At 38.7% G+C, this 18025-nt stretch overlaps 1 protein-coding gene across 3 annotated transcripts; it reads left to right on the top strand.

Moving 5' to 3' along the window:
* Window positions 1-25: 25 nt before the first annotated feature.
* ZDHHC6 (zDHHC palmitoyltransferase 6) lies at window positions 26-17612 on the top strand. Of its 3 annotated transcripts, none has more exons than XM_014785739.2 (11): window positions 26-167; window positions 1446-1926; window positions 3786-3877; window positions 5273-5432; window positions 6776-6937; window positions 8590-8643; window positions 13451-13618; window positions 14668-14709; window positions 15416-15561; window positions 15652-15698; window positions 17000-17612. In XM_014785739.2, the coding sequence occupies exons 2-11, from the start codon at window positions 1660-1662 to the stop codon at window positions 17101-17103; spliced, it is 1242 nt and encodes a 413-aa protein (XP_014641225.1). In that variant the 5' UTR covers window positions 26-167; window positions 1446-1659; the 3' UTR covers window positions 17104-17612. The 3 variants fall into 3 exon arrangements, with proteins under 3 accessions (XP_014641225.1, XP_087288713.1, XP_087288714.1); XM_087432587.1 differs by having other exon boundaries at window positions 82-227; XM_087432588.1 differs by lacking the exon at window positions 26-167 and having other exon boundaries at window positions 1729-1926; window positions 3786-3875; window positions 5363-5432.
* The last annotated feature ends 413 nt before the right edge of the window (window positions 17613-18025 follow it).

Raw genomic sequence — 18025 nt, 5'->3', positions numbered from 1 at the left:
TGCGCACCGGGCCTGCGCGGGAGGGCAGCGGCGAGGGCGCTGGCGGAGACCGACGGGTCGTGGGCGGCCCCGCGCTCCAGCCTCTCGCAACGAGGATTTGCTCTCTGCTTGCGCTGGGCTGGGGTACCCATGACGGAGTTATCCGAGGAAGAGAAAACCTGTTCTGGGTGAGCCCAGGCCGCCGGAAATGCGGTGGCAGAGGCGCGGGCACCAATGACCAGTCTGAGGTGGGAGTCGAGGCGGGGGATGTGACCATGATTTTGGCGGTCTTCGGCCGACCCGAGTGAGGCCAGACTCTCCAGATGTTGAGACCAACACCCACATGTTCTCCTGAGTGAGGATCCGAGCGCTCTGCTCCACGGCACGAGCGGGAAACTGAGGCACAAGGCAGTGGGCATCTGTTGCTAGGACGTCTTTATTATCCTCTACCTCAGACCTTGTTCCCTGACTCACCCCAGTCTAGTTAGGAAGACCCTTCTACAGGTCTTGCCGGCGTTCGCTCCGAGAGGCACTTCCTCTTCTTTTTTTCTCCAATGTTCTCATTCGTGGTCGTTCTCGTATACGCCTGCAGTCGTGATTTCACACACACCTCTCTCCCTCCCTCCTCTCCTCGCACTGTCTTTGCTTTCACTCTCCCGCTTCTGTACCCTTGGCCCAAATAGACCCTTATGATGGTGTTTTGGAGGCAAGCGCAGGCAAATGGTATAGACCATGTCTGGATCGTACTTGACTTAATTCGAGATAGGTAAGAGGCAGTTTAGAGCTCTGTAAAGGGAGCTCGATGACTTGGTTTCTATTCTGAGGTCTGCTGTTGCTGGTGACCTTGGTCTAATCACTTAACTCCTCCCGGCCAATTTCTTTTCCATGAAGAAGGAAGCTGGATTAGATGAACTCTGAGGCCTCCTTCCCAGCTCTAAAACTTTGTCTCCTCAAACCATTCATTAAACGTTGGGTAGTCACAGTCCTCTGACAAGTTGGGAACAAAGGAATAAAAAGTATATTTTAGAATCATGTATCCAGTTTACATGCCATTCAGACTTGAACCCTATTTTGGATAAGATGAAAACGTTCTTTTTTTCTTATGAGGAAGATTAGCCCTGAGCTAATATCTGTTGCCAAGCCTCTTCTTTTTGCTGAGGAAGACTGGCCCTGGGCTAACATCTGTGCCCATCTTCCTCCACTTTATATGGGACCCCGCCACAGCATGGCTTGACCATCCGTGGGTCAGTGCTTGCCTGGGATCCGAACCCGGCTGCAGCAGGGGAGCGCTCACACATAACCGCTGGGCCACTGGGCCAGCCTGAAAAACATTCTTTTTGACATTTAAGATACTCATCCCGTAGTAGTGCATTTGTAAGATGCTTTAGTGTAGGTGATTATTGGAGTTGATAAATATAGTATATAATAAAAGGTTTTACTAAACTTTCTTATTTTGTTTTCTTTAGATTGGGTTTCAAACCAAGATACTGGATTCTCCTCTTTAAGATAAAGAGCTCTGAGTGTGTAACAGTACAAATGGCATAATCTGCATTGCCGTTTCACAACTTGAAGGCATGACAGTTAAAGAACACACATGGACTTGTGGCACATGGAAATGTGTGCACAGAAAAAGGAAATCTATAATTCTTTAAAAATAGGAAGGCGTTCTTCCTCACCAAAATGGGTACATTCTGCTCAGTTGTGAAGTTTGAAAATCTCCAAGAATTAAAGAGACTGTGTCACTGGGGACCCATCATAGCCCTTAGTGTTATAGCAATATGTTCTACGATGGCCATGATTGACTCTGTGTTGTGGTATTGGCCCTTACATACAACTGGAGGAAGTGTGAATTTCATCATGTTGATAAATTGGACTGTCATGATTCTTTATAATTACTTCAATGCCATGTTTGTTGGCCCTGGCTTTGTCCCTCTGGGGTGGAAACCGGTAAGAAAAAGATTCCTTAATGTGATGAACTCTAATGATAATCATATATTTAGTTTTTGCCTTATCTGCTAACCAATAGTATCAAACACAGCCTGCTCTTTGCCTTGGTAGAGACTAAGCATATTATTCTAATCACACTATTTAAAGCTCAAAGAATTTATTTCATACCAGTTCGAAGATATTGATCTAAATTAGGGTTTCCCCAAGTAATTTCATTGAATACTTCTGCATTTAAAAAAAAAAAAAAAAAGGAGGGAGCCAGCCTGGTGGTGCAAGCAGTTAAGTGTGCGCGCTCTGCTGCGGTGGCCCGGGGTTCACCGGTTCGAATCCTGGGCGCGCACCGACACACCGCTTTTTAAGCCATGCTGTGGCGGCATCCCATATAAAGTAGAGGAAGATGGGCATGGATGTTAGCCCAGGGCCAGTCTTCCTTAGCAAAAAAAAAAAAAAAAAGAGGAGGATTGGCATTGGATGTTAGCTCAGGGCCGGTCCTCCTCACAAAAAAAAAAAAAAAACAAAAGGAGGGAGGGTGGTGAGTCCATGTTCTTAAGTTTCTAGGAAACACTGCATATCATACACTTTTCATAATTTCACAGTGTGGTTTAACTCCAGGATCTTTTTTCATGTAATACATTAGCATCCCTCAAAACTGAGAAAAACACTTTAGAAACTGCTGGTTTAAGTCATAAAGTTTTTAAATCATTGTGGTGAAATCATAATATTGGGAAGTATGCTATCACTCGATTGATAGTATCAATCAATTTATGGCTTTTTAAAAATTGTTAGAAAGTTTATGCATATGAATTTTCATATCCTTTGCTGAGGGATATCACCTGGTAGTTTGTTAGAAATGCAGAATCTTGGGCTCCACTCCAGAACTACTGAATCAGAATCTGTGTTTAAAAAAATCCCCAGGTGATTGTTAGATACATTACAGTTGGAGGAACACTAGTGTGCTATTTGAAGTGGGTACAGAGGTGGGTAAAATGCAGTTCATGTTCTGAAAAACCTTATAAGTGGGAAGACAAACCAAGGCACTTGTGCAGATAACTATCGAGTAGAATGTGATGGATGCTGTTGAATTTAGAAGAACTGATCGTTTTCAGCTGGAGACCTGAGGGAGGAGCGGAAATTATCCACAGGAGATGGGGAAGAGGGCATTTCAGGTTGAGAGAATGGTGGTAGCACGGATTCAGAAACAATGGACAGCCTAGTTTGGCTGGAAAAGAGATTATATAGTAAAGATAAGGCTGAAACAAAGGCAGATTATGGAAGGCCTCAAATACATGAGAAATTAGACCATAGGGAGTTATTAGAGGTTTTCAAGCACAGCTCTGACGCAATCAGAGTTGTGTTATAGGAATGTTATTCTGACAATAGACGCTTTGGATTAGAGAGGCTACAGTAAAGGAAACTAGTTAGGAAGTGGTTAAAGTGGTCCAAGGGAGGGGCCTGATTTCCAAAAGAGTATCAACTCTGGTGTTTGAGTCCCACTCTAAAATACCTGCCAAGTTGTCAGCTACCTTTTTTTCTGAACTCCTCCCATTCTACTGGGATTTTGGATCTTAGTAGAACCAAGTATGTATACTCAGTGACACTGGATTTGGATGGAGCATGGAGAAGAGAAATTAAAAATGACTTCTGGGTAATTGGAAAAGTGATGCTGCTGTTACCAGAAATTCATTATTTAAAAATATTTTAGCTCAAATAAAACAGCTGCAGATACAAGTTAAGGTTCCATCCTCCCCATCCCCATAAAAGAAAATCAAACCATAGGAAAGTATTTATTCCTAAGGTTTGACTTATTATTACTTAGGGTCAGATATCTGATGTATTTTTGTTTATATTTTGCTGCCAAGGAAAATTCTCAAGATATCATGTACCTCCAGTATTGTAAAGTCTGCCAAGCGTACAAGGCACCACGGTCACATCACTGCAGGAAGTGTAACAGGTACTGTCTGTCTTTGCTATTCATTGGCGACTGATCAACTTGATTACTGGTCTTTTGATGTTGTTCCTTCTGCCACATCAATCCTAGTTTTATTCTCTGCAAGGTGGCTAGTTTATAAAAAATATTGTCAGAATACTTGTGTCCATAATCTCCATTTTACTCTTCAATTATCAATTCTGATAATAAATAAATCTCACTCTTTTTTGTTATAAGTGAAAAGATTCTTCTAGAAAAATACAGATTTACTTTGCTTCTTGCCCTGCCAAGAACAAGTTAAAAAGTTATACCTTCAAGTTGTTTCTATAGATCAGGATTAATTGTGCTTGTCAACTGTCATCTTGACTAGCTTTAGAGTTGTTCTGAGTCTAAATTATAAAACAGACCTGCTTTTTCTGTTATTTAGTTGACTGACATCTACACTTTATACAAATCTAATAAATGAATCCAGGTGCCTATTATCACAAGTGTTTAATGTAAAAAACTTAATGGGAAGAAAACTGAATCACTATAAAAAATGTGAAATAAACTAGAACCTTTTTTTTTTTTTTTTGGTGAGGAAGATTGGCCCTGAGGTAACGTCTGTTGCCATTCCTCCTCTTTTTGCTGAGGAAGATTGACCCTGAGCCAACATCTGTGCCCATCTTCCTCTACTTTATATGTGGGATGCCTGCCACAGCCTGGCTTGATAAGCAGTGGGTAGGTCCACACACGGGATCCAAACGTGCGAACCCCAGGCCGCCGAAGCAGAGTGCACAAACTTAACCACTACGCCACCGGTTCGGCTCCAAGCTAGAACCTTTTTTAATGAACAGCTCTATCCACTGATTAATAAGAAATTTATGTTGAAAATGTTGAGGTTTAGGGGAACCCTTAAGACTTCGCTTATTGTACCACATCTTCTATTCTGGAGTTAGCTTGCTTAGCTCACAGATTCCACATCTAAAGGATGAGAACAGGAAGGAAGTTACAAGCGTCTGCTAGGCCCCATCAACCCCAGTGGAGATTTATAAGTGATTTTGTTGAGTCTCTGTTGTACTCCACTTCAGTCACTGCATTTCAGAGCTAGAGGAAAACCAGGAACCGTGCTCATTTCTTCATAATGAACCTCTCAGTGGGCCTCCTGACTTCTTAAAACAACCTCGCTGGTAGCAGACATCTTTTTCTCAGAAGCTGTTACAAAGCCTGCCTTCACTTGTACTGTTTAGAATTTAAAAGAAGTCACTGTTCAGAGATGTTTAAAAACTCATAAAGATTTTTCTTTTTGTTTCATGAAGTATAATTCCTCTGTGACTCATGGACATGCTCAGTTCCTATTTGCTTGATCTTTTGAAGATCAAATTATTTAAAGCAGACAGGGTTTTCTGCCTCATGTTTTATGTAAATTTTTCTTGTTAGATGTGTGATGAAGATGGACCATCACTGTCCTTGGATCAACAACTGTTGTGGTTACCAAAATCATGCTTCATTCACACTGTTTCTCCTTTTGGCACCGCTGGGTTGTATTCATGCTGCCTTTGTTTTTGTTATGACTATGTATACACAGCTTTATAATCGGGTAAGTGAAAATGTTTGTTATAAAATCATCATGCCAGATTAAATGGTAGGTATTAAGATCATTTAAGAAGTCCCTTTTGAAAATATGCTTTCTGTGAGTTAGGTGGGAAAACAGAACTTTGGTTTACCTTTATATGAATTCCTTTATAAAATCATCATGCCAGATTAAATGGTAGTTATTAAGATCATTTAAGAAGTCCCTTTTGAAAATATGCTTTCTATGAGTTAGGTGGGAAAACAGAACTTTGGTTTACCTTTATATGAATTCCTTTTGAAGAAGCATTTAAACTTAATTTTTAAGATGAGGAAAGATTATTTTGTTCTGGAAATTCACCTTCCATGCTCTAGCTGAAATTGATAATTATTTTAGTACTATATATATAATTTGTTAGATTTCAAACTTGGTAGCTGTGGTAAGAATAGTTAGAGGAAAAAAAACAGTAGTGAGAAGAGAAAGACAAACAGTAGTGGTTTCCGTTTCTGTCAGATTCATGTGGCAAGTTGTAGATCTTTTGTTCATTTCTAATTCCAGTGCCCTGGAAGGTGGCCCATGGAGCAGACGCATGTCCTAAAATATCTTGCAATAGATTGAGTTGATGTATGGGCAAATAGTCATGAGGTGAAGTTCAGGGGTCACAAATTCAAGTCCCTAAAGAGTCCTAGAAGGAAAATGAGGGACACAGGCCTGATGGGAGTGTGGCAAACTGGAGAACACATGTCCTGCACACTGGGGACAGACCATATTTGACTTCAACCAGTTTTTGATGTTTGGGGATCCAGCCCAGTGATGCTAGATCTTCCAATTTTCCAAGAAAAATCTGAAAATCTGGATTTTTTATGTAAAATCTCCTGATTTCTAAATGTTGGCACCTAACTCTGAATGTTTTAAAATGTTTTGCACATCCATGGCCTGCATTTTGCTAGTTTTTAACCTCTGGTTGTGGAACATGAGGGAAGAAAGCACTGAATCCCAGACTATGTGTTGCCATGGAAGATTACTGTAAATATAGAAAAGCAAAGAGAAGATGGGAGACACAGTTACAATTCAGACTGATGTCTCCTGTTGTTCGTGTATATTAATGTTTGTGTGGTCTGCCTAACAGTTTCTGAGGAACCAATAAACAGTTTCTGAGGAACCAATAAAAAAAAAAATAACACTTAAGATAACTAAGAATGGTATTGTGCATATCAATATGAGTTCAAGTCACAGTGTTAATTAGAAACAACTGTTTGCTTTGGCCACAGTGTCACGTTGTCATTTGTTGCTCTTTTTGATCAAGTCTGCTAGAGTCTGACCGTTTACAACAACCAAGTATTTTGAGTGTGTGCTGTTGTTGTTTATAGCTCTCCTTTGGGTGGAACACGATAAAGATTGACATGAGTGCAGCCCGGAGAGATCCTGTTCCAATTATTCCATTTGGATTAGCTGCATTTGCTGCCACCTTGTTTGCCTTGGGATTAGCTTTAGGAACAACCATAGCTGTTGGAATGTTGTTTTTTATCCAGGTAAGTTCCTCAGTTACTCCTAGCTAAAAATTGTCAGGTTATTGGGGCTGCTTATAATGAGAGAGAGATAAAAGCTGCATTGAAGTATGCAGTATGAAACGGAAATTGTTGTTATTTATTACTTCTAGGTAATTAATTTAGTCTTCTTTCTACTAGTCAGATAATTTTGAAGTAACTGCCAGATTTTCTAGGTGATTGATTTAATTTTAAAAATGTTAACTTAGAGTTATATAGCACTTTATACTTAAGAAATCTCTTTTCACATTTATAGTCTCTCTTGATCTTCACATAAACCCCAAAAGAGGTTGAAGAGTTTTATTTTCCCTTCCTCACCGATGAATGATTGAGTCACAGAGGCTTAAGTGACTTCCCCAAGATCATCCATTCATGTATTCAATAAACATAATTATTAATGTTATTTTATAATAGCATATATTTAATCATAATCATAATAACATAGCTAACATTTATTGAGCACTTATGTGCAAGACACTGTTTGGGGCACTTTACATGTGTCAGCTCCTTTAACCTCCGTAACAGCCCTAAGATATATTTAATCTCGACTCTGTGATGAATTACTCTGCTAATTTCTGAGACTACAGTAATGAAAATGAAGAAGTTCCTGCCCTTCAGGGACTCACCATTAGTAAGTAGTAAACAGTTAACTAATACAGGGTCATGTGTATGGCATAGATTTATGTACAAAGTGCTGTGAGAACGCAGAGAAGGAGGATGTGACCCTGAAGGGATCACAAAACAGTTCTTAGGACTCGCTTCATTTGCTTAATTATTTTATCCATTCATTGAAGGCCCGCTGTGGGCCAGGTGTTGTGCTAGGCCCTTGGAATATGATGAGGACTCCTGGTCTGGAGTTGCTTTTACTGTGTCACACTGTCTCTATGAAGGCACAGCCAGACTTCAAGGAAGAGCAGAACTCTTAGCTGGCCTTGGGCCCTGATGCATCACCCAACCCTTTTTGAACTCTTGGTTTTAAAATAAGCTGGTTTTGGTTATACTTCATGTTTTCTACTAGCCTGGGGCCAAGTTCTTTTGACTTTTTTCTCCAATGCCTATAATTAAGAATCATATTAGAAATAAACTAAAATCTTATGATGTAAAAAGCTACATAAATGGAACTATCCATATATAGGAAAATTGAAAAATAGAATCAAGACTGAATATATTCAATTTTTAAGGCAAGCAGAATATCTAGACTGACTGAAATGGGTCACTGTTACTTGTAATAAGTAGATTAATCATAAATTTAAGATCAATTAAAAATAGTGATAAAAGATTTTAATAGCAAAATATACTTAAGTATTGATTGAATGGATTATATCAATGTTTTATTAACACTCTGCAAACCTTGTTGAGAAGATAGTACTTAGAACTTGAATTTTTATTAAAACAGTTGATTCAGATTTGATTGTGGATTGATGTAATCATTTTTATGAAGAGGGGTTGTAGTGCAGTGGTTAAGAACAAGGACTTTAGAGTTACATGGACCACACACTAACTGTGTTATAACTCTGTTATCCTGGTATCTTCATCTATGGAATTAGTAATAAAAACGATCTCATAGGGTTACTATAATGATAATCTTAGATGAACCAAAGTTGTGTTATAAAATGTCACTATCGTTTAATTTCCAGATGAAAATAATTCTCAGAAACAAAACTTCTATTGAATCATGGATTGAAGAGAAGGTAAATTTTATTATTGTCTCCTCAATATGAATAAAGTACTAACTAATAGACTAGATTAACTAATAAGTGCCCAAAAGTGAAAACTTGGCTACCAAATGGCTTCCTTAAGTCATTTGCATGCCATGTAAAAGGTGAATATAGGAAACATTTGATTTATTCCTGGTTTAATATAACTCCCAGAGAAATAGGCTTTTTATACACTCTGAGTTGCTGAAGAGGCCTCAGCCACACATTAAACCATTTGGCCATTCTCTCTCAGACTAGTGGAGAAGGCAGCCCATTTGGAAAGAAACTTCTATCCTACCATGGTGCCATCAAGTTTTTCTTAGTGCTTTAGACATCAGATAGGGCTTACAGATAACATTTAGCTTGTCACAGACCTCACAGCCTTCAATACATACTTCACACTGTCCATGGTGATTCTGATGTAAAAAGTAAATCTGACTACCCGCTCCCTCCTTAAAACTTTAGGGGCCTCACCATCCCTGTAGCAGGGGTTGTAAATCCAAATGCCTGCAGGGCCCATCCAGATAACCTAGATGAGTGGAGCCAGCCTGCATACCAGAGCTGCCTGACAGACAAGGCTGATTGTTGCCATGGGGGAGTACTCACCCAGGACTGTGAGGTCATCTCATTTTTTTTTTCAAGAAAAGTAAGAGGTCTGGATTTCTGTGGTATCTCCTTTTCGCTTTTAAATGTTAGCAAGCATTTCAAATTAAAAACAAAAAACCTTTGTGGGCCAAATCAAACACACCTGTAAGATGTATTTAGCCCTCTGGCAGCCAGTTTGTGAGCTTTAATTTACAGAAACAGTTCTCAAACTCTTTGGTCTCAGGACCTTTTTACATTCTCAAAAATTGTTAAGGACACTAAAGAGCTTTTGTTAATGTGTATTATATCTATTGATATTTGCCATATTTTCTCACTGAGAAAATTTTTAAAGCTTTATTGTTTAAAAATAACAATAAACCATTATATGTTAATAAAAATAGTATATTTTTTGAAAAATAATTATATTTTCCAAAATAAAAAAATAGGGAGAAGAGTAGCATTGTTTTATATTTTTACAAATGTCTTTAATATCTGACTTAACAGAAGACAGTTGGATTCTCACATCTACTTCTGCATTCAATCTATTTAGATATGTTGATTTGATTGATGTATATGAAGAAAATTCAGTCTCAAACAGATAAGGAGGTAGAAAAGAGTGGAGTATTTTAATAGGCTTTTTAGATAATAGTGGATATTCTTTGATACTACATTAAAACTTGACAAGTTTGGGGCTGGCCTGGTGATGTAGTGGTTAGTTAAGTTTTCACACTCCTGTTCAGCAGCCTGGGGTTCAAAGGTTCGGATCCTGGGCACAGACCTACACACTGCTCATCAAGCCATGCTATGGCGGCATCCCACGTACAAAAAATAGAGGAAGATTGGCACAGATGCTAGTTCAAGGACAGTCTTCCTCAAGCAAAATGAGGAAGATTGGCAACAGATGTTAGCTCAGGGCCAGTCTTCCTCACCAAAAAAAACTTGATAAGTTCTTGAAAGGTTAGTTGTCTGTGAGATCTGAAACTACATCAGTAAATTTTTTGTACTCTTTTACATTTAAATCTGTCAGTCTGTCGTGCTCTTTGAATGGCTTTTTTATCCATATGTGATTTTATAGCATCAGACATTGGTGATTTGGAAAATATTGGTTTACAGTGTTATGCAGATTTTCTAAACGTTGACACATTTCATTATACAATATCTAAAAACTGCATTCATTCATACTACTACCAATATTATGGGAAAAATTTTTATATATTGCAAAGCTTTCGAGCTTATAGTGGTAGATACAAATCTTCCAAAATTCCAGTTTTCACCTGAAAGCCTTAATTTTTTCACTGGCAACAAATACTCAGTTGTTTACCTGAAGTAACAGCTTGACTTTGTTCCCTTTTGAAAAAATGTCTGCCAGATACTGAAGTCTGAATAACCTTAGTTTGTCTGTTACATTACTCTTTCTTTCAAGTAAAAATAGCATTACGTGAAAAAAGCTGGCCATACAGCCTTTGTTAGCTCACAACTCAAACAGGTGTTTTCCTTGAGATAAGCACTTTGGCATGCTTTATGTGTACTTCCCATGTTGTCACACAGAATATTAAAAAGACATCTACTTGAGGGTTGAGATTTAATAAAATAATTTTTATTGCTTCATCAAGGACATTCTTATGTAAAACTTTTTTTTTTGGTTTGGTTTGGTTTTGAACTGACTATGTAGTGGTGAAGAATATAATAACTACTAATACAGCTTGGTGCCACTGTCTTGATTCCTGCTGAAGGTGTGAGCCATTTTACCCACCATTGCAAATGTCAACACAATGAAAAAGGCAAATAGCATCCTCGTATTATTATGAAAGTTGTTTGACTTTGTTGAACCCCAAGAAAAGATCTTGGGGACTCAAAGAGGTGTGCAAAGAATGCTTTGAGAACCACTGAGGTCCAGGTTTAAGTTCAAACTCCTTAGCTTACACAGTCATGTGTCACTTAATGATGGGGTATGTTCTGAGAAATGCATCATTAGGCGGTTTTGTCATTGTGCGAACATCATAGAGTATTTGCGCAAACCTAGGTGGTACAACCTACTACACACCTAGGCTCTATGGTACTAATCTTATGGGACCACCATCGTGTATGCAGTCCATTGTTGACTGAAATGTCGTGTTGTATACATTATACATAATAAGACCTTTCATATCTTCCCGTTATCTTCTTCTCCAACTGCATTTCCCATTCCTCCCCACCCCATCTCACACTTGATACCAACTGATAATAACTCATAGTCTGCACATCTTATGTTTCAGTATCTTTGCACATGTTCTTGCCTCTGCCTAGAACACTCTTTCCCCCTCTTTTTGCCTGATTTCTTGTCCCTCAAGACTTAGTTTAGGTGTCATTTCCTCCAAGGAACCTTCCGTGACTCTCCTTAGACCAGGTTAAGTACTTTTGTTCCCTTTTCCTATAGCACATACTGCACACCTTTGTCAGGTTTTTTTTGGTGAGGAAGATTAGCCCTGAGCTAACATCTGTTGCCAATCCTCCTCTTTTTGCTGAGCAAGATTGGCCCTGAGCTAACATCCGTGCCCATCCTTCTCTACTTTATATGTGGGATGCCTGCCACAGCATGGCTTGATAAGCAGTGTGTATGTCCGCGCCCTGGATCCGAACCTGCTAACCCCGGGCTGCCAAAGCGGAGCACGTGAACTTAACCAGTACGCCACCGGGCCAGCCCCCTCTGTCACTTTTTAACATGCAGTATTGATAGAATCCCTCTGACTTCATTGAGTGCTTCTCTTAGGCAAAGACATGCCTTAGTCATTTCCATAAACTGCTCTCATCCTTACCAGTTTTTCTTCATTAATGGCTTAGATCTCTGTTCTCAGAGACTCTTAATCCATTTTGAAGCCTCTGAAGCTTTCATTTACAAAAAGGGAAAAGAAATTACCCTTTACTATCTGGGTGGGGATGGATTTATGCAATTTAGTAGATTTGTACATGTTACAGTTTGACAGTTTTTTTTAATTGAATTAACATCAACGTCACTTTATAAGTAACTGCAAGAAACTTTTCCCTAAAATACTGTCCTCTGATAATAAAATATTTCAAGGTAGCATAATATATTGACATTAGATTAACATTTTTTTTGCTAATGACCAAGACTCTTTATAAAGTGCCATGCTAAATCTACAAGTTATTTTAAAACTGGTGCTCTGTTACTGAGTAAGAAATTCAAATAAATGATTGTATTAAGTTTATAGAAAATTTATTGAAATTACTAGACGTTAAAATTTATACAACAAATTTCAACTGGGTTTGTACACTTACTGTAGGAATAAATAATGTATTTATAGACCACTAGGTGTCAGTGGAACTTAAGAAATTCTAAGCCAATTTATTTCCTTAAGCTAAAGCTAACAATTTAAATGCCTAGAATATAATTTATGCAACCTGAATATTTATGTACCTACATAAAATGTACATATAAATATATATAAAAATGAGTGTATATGTGTGTGTGATGGTATGAAAAACTGAAAGATCTCCTGCAAACACGTACTAGCTTTAAAAAAATAATTTTCGGAGCCGGCCCAGGGGCACAAGCGGTTAAGTGCGCACGCTCCGCTGTGGCGGCCCAGGGTTCACTGGTTTGGATCCGGGCATGCACCGATGCACTGCTTGGCAAGCCATGCTGTGGCGCCATCCCATATAAAGTGGAGGAAATTGGGAACAGATGTTAGCCCAGGACCAGTCTTCCTCAGCAAAAAAAAAGAGGAGGATTGGCAGATGTTAGCACAGTATTCATGGCCATTCCCACAGGTGTCACTGCCACTCAGGATACAAACACTGCATTCTAGTGCACCCCATGAAACAGTTCCTTTCACCCTGAATAAACCCTTGCTGTCTCTTAAATCTGTTTATCAACATCCCGTCTTACACCTGGATTCCTTTGTGCAGCTAAACAACCAGGAGCACTGAGGATTTTTTATATATGGAATAAAGTTACTAACTCCTTTAATAAGCATTTTTGAATGCTTATTCCTATATAAACCCTGTCAGACATTCTCTGGATGATCTTATACAAGGTTGGTGTTGTTTGTCAGGTTCTTCCTGTATTGTGATAAATTTGTCAGTCTCTTTTATGTACACTAACATTACTAAGGAGGAAGTATTTTTATGAATGATACAAATTTGAAGAATAATGTTCTCAGTAGTAAAGTCATTTAAGGCAGTGGCATCAGCCGTCGTATATCTTTGTTACCCACAGGCTAAAGATCGAATTCAATATTATCAACTAGATGAAGTCTTTGTTTTTCCTTATGACATGGGAAGTAGATGGAAGAACTTTAAACAGGTATTTACATGGTCAGGGGCCCCTGAAGGAGATGGACTGGAGTGGCCGATAAGAAGAGGCTGTCACCAGTACAGCTTAACAGTGAGTATTGCTGTTCAAATAGCCCTTCCTTTTTGCCTCATCTTCTTTGCCTTAACTCAGATGATTTTTTTTTAGTAAAATAAGTAATAACAAATTTTTCAGTATGGCAAAATGAATCTAAGTTAATAATCCTAAAGCACTCCCTGTATCATGTCTCTCCCTTTATTTGAATCTTTCCTAACTCTCCATACTTGTGAGATAAAGTCCTGATTCCTTAACTTACTTATAAAATCTGGCCTAAAACTACCTTCCAGCTATATCCTAACAGAAATCATCCTTTCTGATCAGCCTAGTCTAGTCAGTGAACTCTTCGTACAGTCCTGCCACCTGAATTTGCCAACATTGTTTTTTTCTATCTCATATGACCTCCTCTCTGTGTGAAATTATTAAGACCCATTCTAGTCCCACCTCTTCCATAAAGTCTAACATAACTGCTCTAGACTCATCTGGCTTTGGCACTTAAATCATATACTATTGTATGGTTGCACATAAAGTCTCATATTTTTATTTAATTCTCGTATCTTATATCTTTAACTTAACTTGACAAGATTCTAGGTCAGAGACCATGTGTTATCTTTATTTCCCCTACTATATCTAATATAGTACCATTTAATAAATTGTTGCTGAATAAGTGGAGAAAAGTAAGTTATAATGATGACTTTTAGTCAAGACTTGCTGTTGAGTTTTGCCGTCTGCTGCATTGCTAAAGAATCGGGGAATCTGTGTCATCTTCACCTTTGGTACTACCCTGGAAGCTCCATGAGGGCAGAGAGCACATCTCCCTGACCCCTGGGCCACAGGGAGTGCTCTGTGAATATGCACAGATAAAGACATTAGGGAGAGAATAGTGAGAAGCAAGTCCCACTTCAGCCCCTGTTCTTAGTTCTAGGGCCTTCTTTCCATGCTAAAAGAACGTATGGCCTTTGAATTGTCAGCAGTTTGAAATGTTGGAAAATTGGGAGTTTGTCATGTCGCTCTGATGCAATAGATGAGGAAAACCTGTTTTTCAAAATTATGATGAGACTTAATTTTTTCTATCTTCCAAACAGATAGAACAGTTGAAACAAAAAGCCGATAAAAGAGTCAGAAGTGTAAGTACTTCTTTTGCAGTGATACTAATTTCCTTTTTCTTTCATCAAGCTCTGCACTTCTATATAGGTTTTAAAATTGCCTTGGAGTAGAAGCCAACTGTTGGATTTTATTAAACAATATTTCTTAATACATTTGTTGAAATTTGATGCAATTCACTTTTGTTTTCATTTAAATAGTTTGGCCTGGAGGTTTGGAGGGAATTTAGTCAACTTATATTGCCAACAGAAAAATAATTATCCTTAATGTAGCTTGTTAGTATGAAACCCATCCTTACAATTATGCTGTACAATATGATGGCCACTAGCTACGTGTGGCTATTTAAAATAATTAAAATTAAATAAAAAATTCAGTTTCTTGGTTGCACCAGCCACATTAGAAGTGCTCAGTAGCTACTTGTGTCTTGTGTCTAGGGGCTACCACATTGAATACACAAATATAGAACATTTCCATCATTGCAGAAAGTTCTATTGGACAACACTGCTCTAGAATGTAATTCTTAGCTATGTGCTTGAAATGAAGGGTGAGAAAAGCCTTGAGAACTAGGAACATCGATTGTCTCCTGTAAGGGAACTGGGTGGATAGGGGACCGGGAGGGAAAGACTTGTCACCTGATATTTTGGATCTACCTTTAACAATTTAAATTGAAACTTGAAAAAACTCAAATACGGGTAAATCTTAACTTGTTCTTCTGATCACTGATGACAGGTTCGGTATAAAGTAATAGAAGACTATAGTGGTGCCTGTTGTCCTTTGAATAAAGGAATCAAAACTTTCTTCACAAGCCCCTGCACTGAAGAGCCTCGAATAAGGCTGCGGAAAGGGGAGTTCATTTTAGCCACAAGAGGGTTACGGTGAGTGATGGCAGGTACTGAATTTCTTCTTTAATGACAAAATTGGCATCTAGCCTAAAAAAGTTAATTTTGTTCTTTTAAATATTTCAGATACTGGTTGTATGGAGACAAGATTCTTGACGATTCCTTTATAGAAGGTATGAGAATGGAAGGAACTGTTCAGAGGACAAGACTGCTAGTAATAATTCCAAATTTTACAAGAATAACTTTTATAAACAGTCACATATCCCATGCATTAGGGGAACTAAATAGAAAGGCACATCATTAAGCAACAGAAAGAATCGCCTTATATTATTTCTCCATAGCACTTGTATTTATCAGGTCTAGTTAAGGATAGCTAACATTTGTAATCATACTTACCTATGTGACGAGCATTTGTATAAGTGCTTCTCTTGTGGTATTAAAGTCCCCGACAGCCTCTCTGGTAGGTACTGTCATTTAGATTTTATTAATGAGGGAACTGAAACACAGAGGCTGAGCAGCTTGCCCAAGGGCACGCTAAACTCAGGTAGAGCCAGGGCTCCCAACCCAGGCAGTCCGGCCACAGAGTCTGTGCGGTAAACCCCTGTCCTCTATGCTCCCTCTTTGAGTGAACATTCCTGTTAAATTATTATACAAACTAATGGATTAAAACTTTGTGTCTTTTTATTTTTTTATTTAAGTTGTAGAATTGTACCTTTTTATTTACTTATTTATTTTGTGAGGAAGATCAGCCCTGAGCTAACCTCCGATACCAATCCTCCTCTTTCTGCTGAGGAAGATTGGCCCTGGGCTAGCATCTGTGCCCATCTTCCTCTACTTTATATGGGACACCGCCACAGTGTGGCTTGACAAGCGGTGCATCGGTGTGCACCCAGGATCCAAACCTGCGAACCCCAGGCCGCCGAAGTGGAGCGCACCCTTAACCCCTGTGCCACTGGGCTGGCCCCAGAATTGTGCCTTTTTAAAGTAAAGATTAATCCAGGATGCTCTTTTAAAAACACTGGGTTAATTGTAACCCCATGTGAAAGCTTTGGCAACCTTGATGTAGAAATTTACATGTTAGAAAAGGTCTAAAAAGGAAATTCACCAAGGCTACAGGGAGATAGTTCCCTGGACCAGATGAAATATGACTGTGCAAAACAGCCTTCATGATCACGCACATGTAAATGAACACCCATATTGAGAAGTTTTCCTGACTCTACTTAGACACTGTTCTGAACCACATTAGCTCCTTTCCCAGATAATGGAGTTTGGGAAATACCTGTTTTCTAGCTTGTTAGTAGCATTTAAACATCGTATTTTATTTCCTCTCAAACTGTGCTTATAAAAGATGGTAAAGGGGAAAAAAAGTAAAGTCTAACTAAAAGCTTATTAATTTGAAGTAATAGGACTTATGGGTCTCAGTAATGTCATTGTATATCTGACTATTTTATATCCATTTTATTTTCTCCCTCAGGTGTTTCAAGAATAAGAGGATGGTTCCCTAGAAATTGTGTGGAAAAGTGTCCCTGTGACACTGAAACAGAGCAAGCCCCAGAGGGCGAGAAGAAAAATAGATAGCCACTGTTAAAGTAAAATTATTCTTTAAATCCGCTCCATTACTTGAAAATTGTACATATTACTAAAGAATTATGCAATGAGCCTACTCTGGTTAAGGTGTTCTTTTCCTCAAAGGTGCCCTAGTGCCATGATCTAAATATTTTTATTACCATTTTGAAATGGAGAAGCCATTTTGCATATGCCTTTGAATTCCTGCTCCTCTTTGCCACCTCTTTCTCTCCCGAAAAGGAAAAACACTTCACCCAAGTGAGTCAATTGCATTTTCTCTAGGATTTTTTATGCACTGCACACTATGGACCTCACCTGCAGATAGAGTTCCCCTTTGCCAGGAGCATCTGCATGTGATGCTTTTATCCTGTTTCTTCCTCAGTTGTTATTTCTTATGTAATATTCTAGATACTATAGAACTTAATTTGTCAAATTCAATATAGGCTCAAATTTTGTTACCTGTCTTTTAATATTGCAGATTTTGTCATATCAAATAAAGATCAATGGATGTTCTGTATAAATTGTAGTTTTTACTTAAAGCATTTTTCTTTCTGCTGACTAAAAAAGTTTGTCTTGAGTTCCTTTTGGAAGAGCTCTTCTACTACCTTATGAAAAATTGGCATCTTTAATCATGAGTCTTTTTTTTTTTTTTAAAGATTTTATTTATTTATTTTTTCCCCCCAAAGCCCCAGTAGATAGTTGCATGTCATAGCTGCACATCCCTCCAGCTGCTGTATGTGGGATGTGGCCCCAGCATGGCCGGAGAAGCGGTGCATCGGTGCGCGCCCGGCATCCGAACCCGGGCCGCCAGCAGTGGAGCGCACGCACTTAACCACCAAGCCACGGGGCCGGCCCTAATCATGAGTCTTAAGACCTACATATTCGCCTCAGTAAATAAATCCTATTAATGGTGTATTGAGATTACAATATTCCA

This window comes from Ceratotherium simum, chromosome 6 (genome assembly GCF_057802395.1).
Source record: "Ceratotherium simum simum isolate JZ-2026a chromosome 6, ASM5780239v1, whole genome shotgun sequence".
In the NCBI taxonomy this organism is placed as follows: domain Eukaryota; kingdom Metazoa; phylum Chordata; class Mammalia; order Perissodactyla; family Rhinocerotidae; genus Ceratotherium; species Ceratotherium simum.
This window is presented reverse-complemented; position numbering and strand designations above follow the sequence as displayed.